This window comes from Haliaeetus albicilla, chromosome 13, assembly GCF_947461875.1.
Source record: "Haliaeetus albicilla chromosome 13, bHalAlb1.1, whole genome shotgun sequence".
Lineage (NCBI taxonomy): Eukaryota > Metazoa > Chordata > Aves > Accipitriformes > Accipitridae > Haliaeetus > Haliaeetus albicilla.
This window is the reverse complement of record NC_091495.1, coordinates 31380581-31396040: the sequence shown is the minus strand read 5'-3', so window position 1 is coordinate 31396040 and position 15460 is coordinate 31380581. Positions and strand designations below refer to the sequence as shown.

The 15460-nt window shown below is 42.7% G+C and overlaps 1 protein-coding gene across 1 annotated transcript in view; it reads left to right on the top strand.

Annotated features, from left to right (window-relative positions):
* The first annotated feature begins 537 nt into the window (after nt 1-537).
* The window catches only part of MTR (5-methyltetrahydrofolate-homocysteine methyltransferase), a 52734-nt gene continuing 37811 nt past the window's right edge, over nt 538-15460 (top strand). Inside the window, exons 1-7 of the mRNA XM_069800677.1 lie at nt 538-690; nt 7182-7396; nt 9999-10088; nt 10918-10987; nt 12124-12216; nt 12309-12415; nt 13727-13786. Of these exons, the coding sequence (XP_069656778.1) occupies nt 654-690; nt 7182-7396; nt 9999-10088; nt 10918-10987; nt 12124-12216; nt 12309-12415; nt 13727-13786 (672 nt within the window). The 5' untranslated portion in view covers nt 538-653. The remainder of the gene's footprint in view (nt 691-7181; nt 7397-9998; nt 10089-10917; nt 10988-12123; nt 12217-12308; nt 12416-13726; nt 13787-15460) is intronic.

The window sequence follows — 15460 nt, the reverse complement described above, 5'->3', positions numbered from 1 at the left end:
CCCTCCATCCCAGATGAGGCGGCAAAATCATCCCCCAGTAACTACAGGGGCATCTAAAGCTATCGGCACTTAACGTTAGGGGTTAGAAGACCAGGCTTTGCTTTCCCCATCCAGCCGCAAGTTTAAGAGCTGCCGTCCTCCGGCTGCAAAGGGAAAGCACACCAGCCCCTCGGGTGAGTTTTCAGCCTGCTACTGCGGCTGCCGATCCAGCTTCAGCGGCTCCCTCCGCTCCCCAGCCCCGCCGACACCGGGGCAGAGGGCTGCCGGGTGGCGGCCCGCCAGGCCGACAACGGGCCCGAAGGAGCGCTGCCCGCCGCCGAGGGACAGCTCCCTCACCCCGCAGCCTTCCCCTGAGGCAGCGTCTGTGTGACAGGCGAGGGGGGGGGGGGAAACACGACACGACACGACACGGCCCGGCCCCCCCCTCCCGCTCCCGCCGCCCGTTCCCCCTCAGGCCAACGGCAGCGACGGCCGCCCCCCCGCCCCGGGTGCAGCCCGCGCGCGCTGCCCGCGCTCTGGGCGGAGCTCGCGCGTCAGGGGGGTGGTGACGCCGCCGCCCCGCCGCTGGTGCTCGCCTCACGGCTCGCGCGCGGCCCACCTAGCCCCTCGCCCCGCGGCGCGGCGCGCAGCGGCGGCGGTGACGTCTCGGCAGCATGGCGCCAACGGGACCGGCGGCTGCCGACCCGCCGGGTAACGGGCGCGAGCGCTGGGGGGTGGGGGTGGTGTGAGCGCGCGCGCGCACCGGGCTGGGGGGGGCGCGGGCGGGAGAGATGGCGCCCCCCCCACCTCCCTCTCCCTCCTCAGGCGGCCGCGGCGGGCCCGCCACCCGCCACGTGCCGCTGCTGTGGCAGCGGGGCGGGGCCCTTGCCTCCTGCGGGCGGGAGGGGTGAGGGGAGCCGCTGCTCCTCTCCCGGCAGCGGCGGGGGCTGCCCCTGAGGGGGGCCGGCGGTCCTGCCGCAGCCGGCGGCGAGCTTGCCCTCCCCTCAGCTTCGGGCGTTTGCCCGCGGACCCAGGCCGGTGCGGTGGCACCCTGAGGCGGTGCTGGCGGGGGGCGTGACAGTTACTCCGCAGCGTTTGACTTTTGTAAAAGCCGCGTTTGGCGGCTCGGCGCGCGTTTAAAGGCGTCGCGCCCACCCGAAAGCGCGGTGTCGATGGCGGTAGTGAAGAAGGGCGCTTGTTGCGGGAGCCCCTCCGGTGCAGAGCCGGTCCCTCGGAGCAAGGCTTCGCTCTACCTAGAAGGGGTCCGGAGGGGGCTGGGACACCCCCCGTCGGACACAGTTAAGCCGGACGGGGTGGGGGGGGGAGCAACTGCGGGAGAGGCTGCAGCGTGGTGGTGGGGACGGGGTGTGCTCCAGCTGCTCGGGGGCTCTAAGCCAAAAGTGCCATTTCGCGGGTTAAACAGAAGCCGTTGGAAGGGGAGAAGTAAAATTAGCTGCTAATTGGCATTGTCGGTACTTTAGAAGGGGCTGTTCTGTCAGCGGCTGCTTTCGGTGGTGCTGATACCTGCAGAGATCCCAAGCACTTTCCTTTTTAGCGTGTCTGAGGGGATGCCTGCTGCTGAGCCTGTACTTCAGCCCGGGCTTGCATCCCTCGGCTTGTTAAACAGGCCTGCAGTCCTCCTCGCTGCAGAGCTGTGTGCAGCGCCGACTCCGTAGTCGGCTTTTGTGGCCTGAGGTTTTTCCAGGTTCCTCTAGCAAAGATGACGTTGACCTGCCCTGCCCTTTCTCCCCTGCCATTTGGGGTTAAGCCGTGGCTAGCGGCTGTCCTGCTGCTGCAGAACTGAATGGGTTTGGCTGAAATGGCAAACATGGGAGGGTATTTCAGCAGCGGCTTGAGAAGTGGTGGCAGTTGGAGAAAAGTTCTGCTTAGATGGAAGCAAAAATTGCATGCTGGGGGTGTTTGTGGAGCCCCGCTGAACAGGCAGAAGGCAGTAGATGGTGGTGTGTACATCTGGCAGTGATGCAAAGGACTGGCGTTTGGGAGCAGGCTGTTGGGAAGCTGGGCGAAGCGCTTCTCTCTAGCCTTTCAGTGGCAGGGCTTGCCACAAAGTGAGACTGTGCTGGTCTGGTGGCTGGTTTGTTTCCTCGTGGTTACTGCCCACAGTGAATATCTAGTAATCTGTTGTGAACAGTTTAATGCTGGGAGATGGACAGCTGTAGTTATGACACAAGAAGCTTTTGAGCTTGGGATTTGTGTGTTCAGCTAGAGATGGCGGGCACAACTCTGTTATTCTGAGACTTCAGTGACTTTTGTGGTTGTTGTTTCCCTTTCGAGCTAACTTTGTAAATGCATCGGCTACACAAGCGTCTGTCTGTCTGGTATAGAAGACCTGAATGGTTCTTAAGACAGGTGCCGACCCGGAAAATGCCAGCAAGGTGCACATAGGTAGCCAAGGTGAAGTGGTCAGATCCAATGCTTCTCTCTTTGGATACGCAGGGTAACAAATAACTTCACAATAGGGTGCTGCTGCCCACTGTTGTAGAGGACCTGTCTGCCATCTGTTGCTACAGTTCATGAAACTCCTAATGTTGCCAGAGGGCATCCACTTGAAAAAGATTTAATAAATTAAACAGCAAGTAATGCTAAGGTTGTCATGAGCTGTCTGTGGCAGGCTGATAGCAGGAGCGTCCTTTTTTGCTACTATTGTTGTAATTTCTGTGTGCTGCACAATAATTCTTTGAATGATGGAGAAACTTGTGCTTGGAGCTGGTATGGAGCAATGCTGGTTTGCTGAATTAATGTGCAAATGTGGAGTGGCCCTGTTGCATGTTAGGACAGGACCTGGTCAACTTACGAAATAGGGGGTACCGTAAGTGCCTTAGCTCCTTGTAGTTCTTCAGTTTGTGTTCTTCCAAATTAACGTGACGAAAATACTGTAATACTGTCATAGCTGGGTTGATGCTTTATTACAAGCTTTGGAAGCAACTTGTAATCCTTTATTCCTTTCCAAGTACTTGTATACCAGACTATTTTATACTAAGAATAAATTTTTAATAGAAGTGCATAAATAATAAACACTACCTTTTGAGAATCATTGCAGACATCAGAAAAATATGGTTTTAAGCAAATAGCAGGCTTGGAAGTCCTGTTTCTTGTGGAGAACATGCGTTTATCCCCTCAATTCTGCACATATGGCCTGTATGTGGGTTGGATTGGGATAAGGAGATGAAAGAACATCATCTTGCCTTATCCCCTGGGCTGTTTGGTCGCCAAACCAAATGGAAGGTTACAGTTGGGCAAAGTTTGTAATTGTTAGTGGTAGAATGACTATAGGGGTGAACAGCTGTACCAGAGGGACACCTTCTGGAAACACCTGCAAGGGGTAAAAGTTGTTGTAGCTGATATAATTTCTCCTTTCAAGACTAGTAATTCCCCTGTTCATGTGATCTCAAGCCAGAGTGTTTACCTTGGGGAAGTGAAGTAGGGTATTAGGATTTTTTATTCTGCGTTCCGTATCCCATTGACTTCTAAGCCCATGTTGTTGGGTCACTTTTGTTCTGTCTTGGTATGATCTGCTAAACTAGTTCCAGCCCTAGAACAATCTGTGTTAGTGTGCTTTTTATTTTAAGTTTCAGTAGAGTATAAAATCAAAGTAATTGGTCCTGGGTCCTGTTACCACTGCTGGTTTGCTACTATTTCTGTTACAGCAATAGAGGCGGTTTGTCTCCTGGACACTTCTGAATGGAAGAGGGAATCTGTTTCCCAAAGCTCACTAGTGATCTTTATAAAACAAATTTTTAATCAACTTCTGGCTAAGCAGAGGTGGGAACGGGGTTTGTAAACCAAACAATCCAACCAACCAAATAAAAAAGGCTGACCTGATTTTTTTCCTTGCTTAGGAATTTCTCCAAATATTTTTTCATTTATTCTATAAGCACCTCTTGCACCCTGTCTGTGCTGGAGAGGGGAATTATGTGAGTTGAATGCTGAATTAAGATGATGGTACTTGTTTAGCAGAGCTGACTCCCAGCCTCCTCCCTGCATTTCTGCCAAGGGCAGAGTTCAGCACTTTTTAGCATGGCTTTATGAATCGATCCTCTCTGATTTATGGGGTCTTTTTGGACCTGTCTGCAGACTTTGTTTCCAACTTGAAAATTGCATCATCAGTGTGATAGAGCACAGCTTCAAGTAGTGCAGGCTCCTGATGGAAGAAGAGTCAAGTGTTATCCATAGCAAGGACAGGTAAATTGGTGTTTGGTGGGCTTGGAGCTATGCCATCCATTTGTAAAACGTAGAGGCTGTGTACCTCTGGCACTGATGGCCACCTTCATGATTCCCACCCTATTTCCTGCAGCTTTTTAAGATGCTGCTGTAGAAGCACAGATTTTGAAAGCTTCTTCCAAATAAGACTCTTGCAGAGCTGGGAGCAGAGATGAGGCAGAAATCTGTGCTTCTATGAGCAGAAAACTGTACACTGAAGTGGCATCTGTTCAGCGAGGCAAGCTGTAGAGAAAGCAAAACAGACTACGTGAGTTGCAGGATTGAAAACCAAACTGTAAATCTTTGTTTGCTTCCCAGTGTGTATAAGATAGTTGGGAAGCACTGATTCAGAGAAATTGACTCAATAGTTTGATTAACTATTAAGTAGGTATTCTTTATTGGCAGCGCTGGATGCACGGGGGATCGCTCCACCTATCGTGCACACCCGTCGGGTCTAATTGTGCAGGTTAAATACATGTTCTACATACATATTCATTAGATTTCCGAGAAATGTTATACATATTCATTAGTTTTCCGGGAAACTATTAGCATATGCAAATGTCCTTTACGCAGGCACATTGAAGGTCTCTGGTGGTCTTCCATAGTCTTCCTCACTTGTCTGCTATTTGACCCTTCTCAGGTGATTCTGCGCAGTATGGTCTTTTACATGTTTTAATACATCAGTGCTCGTTAGTGCTTTTATTATCTAAGTTCTCATTAGTGGTGTAAAAACCATATGGTTAGTTTAAGCTAAATTATCTACAAGGATGAGAACAAAGGCAGGAGTTCTTATCTTTTCTGGCCCTATCTATTCAAGCAAGGCCTCTACTTGAGCCTTCTCGACAAGATCGTAAATTTATCAAACATTTAATTAAGTTTTGTGATTGTTCATGGTTCCTTCTTGCTCATCACTCCCAAGTACCAGTCTCTGACAGGCTTAATCCTTGACGAGCACCAGTCTTTGGTATGTAAAGTTACAGAGAGAGACAATCATTAAGCAATTAGCAGTTTGTTCTCTATATCAGCACACAGGTAAAAGGGACAGAAGCCTATAGAAAGGAGGAGTGGTGCTGGGGGAGCTCTGATGGCCTGGGTCAGCTGTCTGGCCTGGCTCAGGTGTCTGGGCTGTGGCTCTCAGCATCAAGGAGTTTGCTTAGGAGGCTACATTAAAGCAGAAGCAAGCTCTAATGTGTATGTCTCATTGGGTTGTAGCTCTTGCAAAGCACATGAGTTATGCTCCATGGGAGTCTGCACTGCAGACGTACTTTCAGATACAATTTTTTGGGTCTTGCTTCTGAAAGCCTTTAGCTCAAGGTCTGATTTTATTTTCATGAATAATTTGATGGTTTAGCGTGAGTAGGTTTAAGCTCTTGTATAAGAACCTGCTGAGCCTGCCCGTGGGGTGTTAAAACTTTCAACTTGAAATGAAGGTGGCTCACTTTTTTGTATTTTAATCCCCCTTCAAATGCTTCATACTTGTTATAGAGCAAATTTTATTTGGCTTCTCTTCTTGCTGAGACTACATCTGATTTAGAGCTGTTTTCCCAGAGCCTTAGTATAAATGTAACCTTGTAATACTTTACTCTTGGCCTCATCTTCTCTCTAGCATATTCTTTTTGAACAGTACTGATGTCAAAACAGAAGTTGCATTGCAAGAATGCAGAAGGAAAAAAGTCAAATCAGTTAGCAGTTGCCACTGATTTTTAAGTGCTACTGAGTGTAAGTTGTAATGAGATGTAAGGATATTTTTGTGCTTCAGAAATCATTCATTTTTACAAGTGTTTTGATGATAGTGTATAACCAAAATGCAAAATAGGTGTTTACTCAAAGGGAGTAAGCATAAGCTGAGTGAAGGAGAGAGATGAAGAATAACACATCGTTCATCTACATGGTTGTGAAAGATAAGTGGGGGTCCCACTTACAAATTGGGTTTTTGGTAAAGAGGCTGTTTAATTATTTTGCTATATGCATGTAAGCGTGTCTTTGTTCTGAAATGATTCTCCGTACATTCTGAAGAGGAAAAGTAGGATTACTTTTGTTGGGGCTTGGGGGATTTTGTGGTGGTGGTGTTTTTCTTTTTTTTATTTTTTCTTTTTTAAATGTCTCAGATTATGGTTTTGGCTTTTTGTTTAATGTTTGGGATGGGCTTTGTTTGGAATCTTAAAGCATGACAATATTGCATCTTCATTCCTAATGATAGCTCTAAAATTTCTACAGTCTTCTGTTTCAGTTATTGTTAGACTTATCCTGTCCAGTATCTTACAATTAGCATGTGATTTGCTTGATTTGTTATCTTCTGGCATTGTTGTGAAGCAGAAGAAGATCTTGCTGTGTTTGTGCAAAAGAAAGTAAAACCTGGCTATTATCTCCTGTGTATCTTGTAGTTTGCTCACTAACAGAAGTGCAAAATCATTATTTACTACTCTAATGCTAGAAAGAGGTGAATTTGAGACTCAGTTGAGAATTGTTTTCACAGAATTGCTCTGTTTATTTCTCTTTCTCTATCGTTGTGGTATAGGCAATTAAAGTAGAATATTTTTTTAAATTAAGTTTACTAGTTTCTGGTTTGCACTTGCAGACCACTGGGAGTATGGCATCTGGTACCAAGAGGTAGCTCTGTGTTGCTGTTCAAATGTTGCTGTGGTGGATATTATCACACTTTTCAGTGTTGGGGACTAGTTTATGTACGGTTTGATTTATGCCCTTGTGAACTTTTGATACGCTCTTTTTCTGCAGCTGACTGTGTGCAGGTGACTGTATTTAGGTGAAGGACCAATTGAGTCTAATTCTATTTAGATAGATGCAGCTGTTACCTGACATCAGGTGATTGGAGCTGCAGATGAAGTAAACCAATTACTGTTTGATTTCAGTAGAGGATTAGTTATTTTATTCTGATTCTTAAATGGGAAGAGCTCAGGTTGCACAAGTGTGTAGCTAGGGAATTTCAAAACTGCTTGAATATTGAATTTATTTTCTTAAAGCAGATCCCCAGAAAAGCATGGAAGTTGAAATTGAATCAGTTCTGCAGAAGCAGATAATGGTTTTGGATGGAGGCATGGGTACCATGATCCAGCAATATGCGCTGTCAGAAGAGGATTTCCGAGGGCATGAATTTAAAGACCATTTCAGGCCTTTGAAAGGCAATAATGACCTTCTCAGTATAACTCAACCTAATATAATCTGTGACATACACAAGGTAAGTGGTTCTGATTTCTGTCTCTTGACTAGAGAAGGAAGGATAATTTGGCCTCTGTGCTCCCCTTTTCCATGCCACAGGCTGCTGGCTCTCCTGTGTCTTCTGGGGATAGGGAGGAGAGAGCTAGGTAACCATGTGAAAAAGAATGAGCAGATTTGACTGTTCTGGTTGTGTGAGCACAGCATTCGTGTCTTGGTTCCTGATGTCACCCAGGCAGTGTTGGTTTTAAATCCCTTTTTGGCTTATGTCCCTGATGCATTTCTATTAATTGTAGATTCTGAATTATTTAATTATTCTTTCCTTTTCTCCTCCTCAACCAGCACTTGAAATGCATCTAAGTAGGACATATCTGAATTCTAGATGCGTGTTTCTATAATTGTGTATTAGAGACCTGTTAAATGTGGCAGCCTGAAGCAGGCCTTTCCATAGTTAATGAGTATATGGGCTTCCTAATGAGTGTATGTACTTGCATATTCTTGTTTTTTCCCTGGAATATTAATGTGTGGCCCAGGGAATAAAACAGTCTAGGGTTGATCGTTAGAAATTTGCAAACAGATTTCATTATTTTCCTATCTTCAATTAGACTTCAAAAAACAATTTTCTAAGTCTTGTATTTCTTGAGTTGCGGACATTTGTAGGTTGTACCATAATAATTGGAACGTTGAATAGCATTTCAGCTAGTTGATATTCAGTTGAAGTCTCGCATCTGTTCTAGGTTTTTCCAATTATTTATTAAAAAGTTCTGTATTTCATTGATTAGAATCATAACTGGCTTATGTTTGTTAAACTTGGTATGTAATCTGTATTTTTATATTTACATTCTAACTGTCATTCTTTGGTTTTTAAGAATGATGAGTTGGAAAGAACCAGTCTTCGACCTATAAAAATTTAAGGAGATATTTGTAGGCTGAGTTCAGTCCCTAGATGGTCAACTGAGCTGTACTGGTTGTGAACCTTGGAATTTATAATAGCTTGTGGTTTTAATCGAGTAAGCTGGTTTAACAGTTGAATTTTGCAGGTTTAGCAGAGCAATAGTGATGTGACTTTAGAATGTATTGAGTCAAAACAAGTAGCCTGCTATCATGCCTCCAATGGCCAGTTGTAGGTGCTTCAGGAAGAGTGTAAGAAAGAACAAGTCTGTGGTGATCCCCATGCCTGCAGCAACTTTTGGGTCATGTGCTTTCTGAGCCATGGGTGGTGACTTCATATTTTATAGCTACCAGTGGTTATTTCTTCTGAGATTTGGACAGAACTTGAAATAATAGATGAAAATATATCTACAAAGTAAATGTAATCCCACTATAGGTATGGTGGTTGGTTTGTTCTTTTTTTTTTTTTTTTTTTTTTTTTTTTTTTTAATGGCCCAGTGAGTCACATCTCATGGATACCAGTAACTTGAGAAGTAAATGTTAGCTGTACCTTGTCTGGCAAAGTAAGATTCAGTGGTAAGAGAGGTGATGTATTTTCAAAGGCAAAAATTATCTTCCTGCTTTGAGCATATTATTTCCTTCTGTGGTAGTAGACAGTAAAGTTGAAGGGATTTTGCAAAAATGTGAGATCTGAACTAAACAAAAGCTAGTACAAAGCTGTACACATTTAACATGTTTCTTTAGATGATTTTCAGAAACTTCATTATTTGGTTATTAGTGTACATGTAAGAACTTGTATGTTCCCATGTAGCTATTTATAGGTATTTCCATATGTATCCAGGAGGAGTTGAGAGAAAGCATATTAGTCTGCAGCAAAACATGTTTTAAAGCAAATTTAATTATTTTCTGCGGTTGTTTGGATCAAGACTTTATTTGCCCTGTTCAACCTGCTGAGTTCATCTGCTTCTTATAGGAAAATCTGAGTGGTTTATGTTTAATGGCCATGTGAGTATTTTTGACTTACTAGCACTTCAAATGTCTTAATTTAATTGAATATGCAGGCGTTACCTAAGGGTTAACCTGATCAAAATGAGGAGTTCGGGAGGGAGAAGAGGTTATAAAAACTCAGACTAGAATCTGCAAAAACATTTCAGTTTGCATTGATTTCAGTTTACTTCAGTGGGAGTTAGACAACCAAAATGGAGCAGAAAGCTTAATTATTTTGTGAATCTGGGCCATTAGTTAAACTTTAAATGTGATCTGCACAAAATATAATTCTACTAAGCTTGTATTCTGTCTCAGTATGCTCTTGTGCAGTACAGCTCCCTTTAGAATGTTTAAATTTTCTAATCCTCTGTTGTTGTTTAACTGGTGCCTTTTCTGAGTCTGCCCACAGCAGCCCTTGCTTGCTCATGGCAATTGGACTAGGTCCAACTGTGTCGCTGTGCAAAAATCTAGAATGTGCTCCAGGTGCTGGACTCAGATGGAGGTGACTCTGTGAATGTCACCTGTTAATAGAAAGTGTGGCTGACACTAAAACTCTGAAAATAGGTTACATGGAACACTTTATTGCTTTGGCCCTGTGCCTTTGAGTAAGGCCTTCAGAGTTTGATCTGCTTTGAATTAGGAGATGATTTGTGACTTTTTGTCAACTGAGACAAAGCAGTTGGGTTGCTTTCATTCCATATCTCGGTTCTGGAGGTCTTGGAGTTTTTTTGTTTCCTGTCTTGCAGGAATACTTGCTGTCAGGTGCTGACATCATCGAAACTAACACTTTCAGCAGCACCCGAGTTGCACAAGCTGACTATGGCCTTGAGCATTTGGTAAGAATGTTACACTATTTACATATTAGAATATTAATCAAAATTTTTGTCTTAGCAGCCAAGATTAGCTCAGTCCTAGAGTCCATTGGTATTGTGTTTATTGACTGCATGCTGCCTCTTGAGCCATGTGATGGGGTTGTAGCTCATTTCTGCTGCTGGGGACAATTGTACTTTCTGTGTGTGACAGTCGTAGTGTACCTCTTGTTGATGAAGGCACAGGCAATAATAATTTGTCCTAGATTTTGTTTGAGCATTCACAGAATGTCTCAGTTCTGTGAACAGGGGTATTTTACTTCAGTCCTTCCAACTTATCAGATGCCACAATGGAGCTGCTTATTTCCTGGATGTTATTTGTATGTTGTTTGTGCTGGTCTATGTATAAGTCCTTTCAAGCTTGCATTTGTAATGCCTATTCTGTGTTATGTGTTGTTTTGAGATTTTGAGAAATATGTGAAAGAAAATACTTGGAAATTTGCTACTTGAATAAAAAGTGAATTTAAAAGTAGGTTAATTCTGTCCTCAAAGTCCTGTTCTTCAGCTTCTGTTGACTTCAGCAGGATTTAATTACTACCTTACAGAATGAAATTTTACAATTAGCAGCTGTAGGCTGGGGCATACGTGGGATGAGACCTGCCATGTAACTGTCTTGCTGAGATGTATAAAGCTGTTCCTTTTGAAGTTTTGTAATAGTGCTTATATGTACTTGTATGGCTTAGGGAGCCTTCAGAGTGTACTGCAAGCTACTGAATGGAAGTGTTGTGTTTCTCTGAGGATAAGTTATGCTGTACTGAACTAAAGGTTACTCACTAATTTTCTGCAATTGTTCTAGGCATATCGGTTAAACAGAGTCTCTGCACAGGTGGCCAGAAAAGCAGCAGATGATGTAGCTGCTCAGACAGGTAAGCAATGTTTATTTTAATTTCATATTCATTTGTGGTTTTGACTGTCTTGCTACAATCTTTGAAATGTTGCTAACTAGAGGATAGCTTGATGTTGACATCACAGGGACATAACTTGCAGACATGCACACTTTTCATTTTAGGCACAGTAGCAATTTCACATCTCTATTCATATCACGCTAATTTCAGCATGTCTGCAGGATCTAGTCCTTAGTGTGTTCTCCATGGCTGTCCTCTGCCTGCCTGTTTTAGACTGCAGGAGATACCCGTCTTCCAGATGTGTTTTAGAGAAACCAGATTCAGCAGGGACTGTTATAAGTTACTAAGGTTTGTATGGCACAAGTCTTTGTACTACAGAATTAGGATAGCTGGTTGTAGGTAAATGTGGATTTCCAGTTACTCCTAGTGTAAGTCTCGTGGTTTGACTTTACTCAGCAGCTACTGGAAAGTGCTTATTAGTATGTGACCGTCATCTGTAAATGTGCAGTCTTTTACCTTCCAGGCTTTATGTGAGAGGGTGATAGCTCATTTGCACTGCTGTAGACAATGCTGTCTTTCAAAGCTTATTTAATTTCCTCTTGTATTCTGGCATCAAACTGTATTTCAAGCTAACAGTGCTGTTGCTGCTGTCCAGATAACACCTTACTGGTGTGATTCATAGTATGCAATAAAAATGCAAGATTTGAAATATGCTTTAAAAAAAAAAAGTGTGGGTTTTTTTTGTGAACACGTGCCAGAATATTCAAATCAGGTTATCTAGTGAAAAATGCCAGGACAGTTCTATGCTGTGCATTTACAGTAATTGAATGAAGCTTCCTGTGCAGAGACAAATGATACTTAGAAGAGAAATTAACTGAGCCAATTGCTTTTTTTTTGTAGATGTTCTTCTGTGTTGTGTGTATACACTGAACATCTTGTTGGATAGGATTAAAACAAAAAAGTCAGCTGTGCTGGGTAATCTTGTGCTGATCAAACTCTTGATTTGAGACAGGAGTTTCCTGTTTTATAGTTCTTAATCCCTGAAATGTGTGTCTTTGTGTCCTTGGAGGTTTTTTACATTGACGTGGCTGTCATTGGTTTTTGTTTTTTTTTTTTTTTTTTTTTTCTTTTTTTTTTCCCTCTGTGTCTTGGTTTAGGAATTAGGAGATATGTTGCTGGAGCCATGGGTCCAACAAACAGGACACTCTCTGTGTCACCATCTGTGGAGAGACCAGATTACAGGAACATAAGTAAGTATTTATAATCATCAAGTTATTTAACTTAGGTGATAGTTTTGAAAGAGATACCTCCAGATGAAATTAACATCATTCCTGTTTTATAGCTTTTGATGAACTGGTTGAAGCCTATAAGGAGCAAGCCAAAGGACTTTTGGATGGAGGAGTTGATATCTTGTTAGTGGAAACCATATTTGATACAGCCAATGCCAAGGTGAGACACCTGGAAAAAAAATACTCAGTAATATAAGTAGTTGGTGTACTACCTAAGGAAATTCAACATCGTACTTCTTAGAGCTATCAGCTACTGTTTACTAAATACATGAAAAGACTCTTCAGTTCATAACAAACAGGTAGAATGTAAGGAGATGATTTTTAATCAGCTTTTTCCAGAGTTTTCCTTTGCCTTTTAATGTGTGCCATTCATATCTTTCTGACTTTCTGTGCCAGCTGTCCTCTTATTCCCAGAAGCTCTGCTGTATTGCAAAACATCTCCAAATGCATCTGATGTTTGTATTGTTCAGCATAAGCATGTCTGTCCAAAGGATGCTTGTGATGCACACTGCAGAGGGAATGTCCAGTGTATCTGATTATAGGCGTGGGAAGGCTTGTGAGACAGTCATGTTAAGATGTAGGTTTTCTGGGAACTCTGATACTCTGTCACCATCTTTAAAAAAGAATAATTGGGAGTAGAGGATTAGAAGGGTAAAATAGGAGGACTAAACTGTTGAAATATGACACATTTAATGTGATTTTTACAACTCCTTCTTTATGTAATAATTGCTCAGTGCAGGCAGTGGAGTTGTTAGGGCGCTTAAAACTGTCTTGCAATTTTACATGGAAAAGTCTGACTGGATATGCACACAGCATTTCTTTAGGCTTTTGCTGCCAGCTGATTAACGTGTGCAGTGGTATGACTTGCCCTTTGCAGATTGGACCAGTCATCATGGCAGTTTGGCTAGGATCCTGTAGGCTTAACATAGTACTGAGCTCATGTTCACGTGCAATTTTCTTGCCCTAGGGACGCAGGAAATTTTAAGGACCTTCGAAGGGGTCACTGCAGTCCTTACTGTTAAAATTTGTGGTGGTTAGAATCCTTTGCAAACTGCATGTCTAAACAGATTCAAGGGCAGCGAATGTGTACTGAGAACAGTACATACAACCATGTTTGGGGTGGAGGTTGTGCTGCAGATGTGAGGGAGAAGTACATGCTGATGTGATTTGGATTTCAGAGTAATCTTGGTCTTATATGGTTACCCTATGGTACTTCTTTTCTACTTGTTACCAAAACGTGTTTTGGAATATCTGGAAGATATTAAAGCTGAGGGTAAAACCTCTTGAGTATAGTAAGTTCTGCCAGGCCATATGAGGTAGCAAGATGCATAAACAGCCATAAAAAAAAATACATACCCCCCCCCCCCCCCAACCAAACCCAAAGGAGCAAACCCACACAAACAAAGAAAGCACAACAAACTGAAGAACTCCTGAAACATCCATTAATATTTTGCAACTTATTCTTCTATAGGCAGCTCTTTTTGCACTCCAGACGTTGTTTGAGGAAGAGTATGCTCCTCGACCCATATTTGTAAGTGTATATTATTTATTTAATATTTTACATATACTTAAGCTTGATTTGTGAACTAGCTGAGATGGCAGTTGATAAAAGTGTTTGAAATGAAGGAAATAAGTGTCTTGGAAATGTACTTTGTTCATATAATTGTGAAAGGAAAAACTCTTTATGTGAAGAGCTTTATGAAAGCAGCCTTGGGTACCTCTGTCCAGCTTATCACTCTGAAGACTAGGGAATGACTTCATTCCAGTGTATATTCATTCTGTGTATTTCCACAGGAAAAGGTCTGATGATGATTTTTCAGGCTTGGTGTCTTAAGGGTAATAAGAACCAGTGCTTCAAGGATGAAATTAAGCAAATTCTGCCATATTTTCAAGTAGAATATGAGTGACTATTTGAAGTCAGAAAAGGTCTAACTCCATATTCTTTCTCTGACACGTCTTTTTCTGACAGGAGGCAGTCATGAATGTGTAGGAATGAATATAGAAAAAGAATAAGCTTGTTTTGAAAGTTCTGATGTATTCTTCCAGTTTTCTGCTGTTTGCAGCCCAGGCTTTCTGATCTGCAGTCTGTATCCGTTTGTACCCTTTTGTTGAATGTGTTTACTCCTTCCTTGAATCTATGTTCAAACCTGTATGGGACCCAGGCATCCACAAAATAATCTGTCAGTAACATTCACAGCTGATGAATGTGCTGGTTTGAAAGTTTGCTTACTTTTGGACTTTCCATCTGATAACTACTTTTGTGTCTTGCCATTTGTCTTTTGAAAGTCACAGTGAGCAGCTGTTCCACATTCCCTTTGCTGCATAGTCATGGCATTTATAGTCCTCTGTGAAAACCTCCTTTAGTCATCTTTTTCATCCTGAAGAGTCCTTGTCTATTTAGCTGCTCCATACTGTTCATTCATTATTCTTCTCACCTCTTTGTTTTTCCCTTCCTTGAGTCAGAGGGGAATTAGAATAGCATACAGCAGTCAAAGTGCAGACATCAGGGATTTGTATGAAAGCCTAGTGATGTTCTCTGCCTTGTCCGTTTCTTTCTTTGTAGTTCCTGATGTTTTACTTTACTGCTAGTGAGCTTTGAAATTGCATTCATAAAACTTTCTTTTGTTACTCAGTTTCTTGAGCAGTAAAGACTAGATTGTAGGTGTTATTATGTAGAATTTTTCCTGTGTTCACAACTTTGATTCACTACTTGATGAGCAATGAGTTTCTAATTTTTTATCATTCAAGTCAGTTAGCATTGACAGTTTTCTGATTACGTGGTGTTGACTTTTTGTCTTCATTGTTCTGAGCGGAGTGGTCAGTGAGCTTGGTTGCCTCATTCTCTGGTCCCTTTCCAGTTCAGTTATGTTGAGAAGTACAACCCTTAGCACAGCTCTCTCTAGGATTCCACTGGTTGCCTCCCTTGACTGAGTAGTTTGAAGGAAAGCAGCATCAATGTTAAAGCATGTTTTGGAGTAAATAATGGGTTTACCTTTTCATGGAGTCTTCTAAACTCATTCCATCTTCTGGAATAAAGATTTGTAGACTTGGGAAAGCTTTCCTGGCTCATTCAAATGCCACCTGAATTCTCAACTTTGTAGTTGTTTGTTGGAGGTCAAGGAATTATTTATTATTTGCACATCTCTCTCTGTAGTACTAAAGAGGTATGATTATACGGATTAAGACTTTTATCTCCACTATGAAG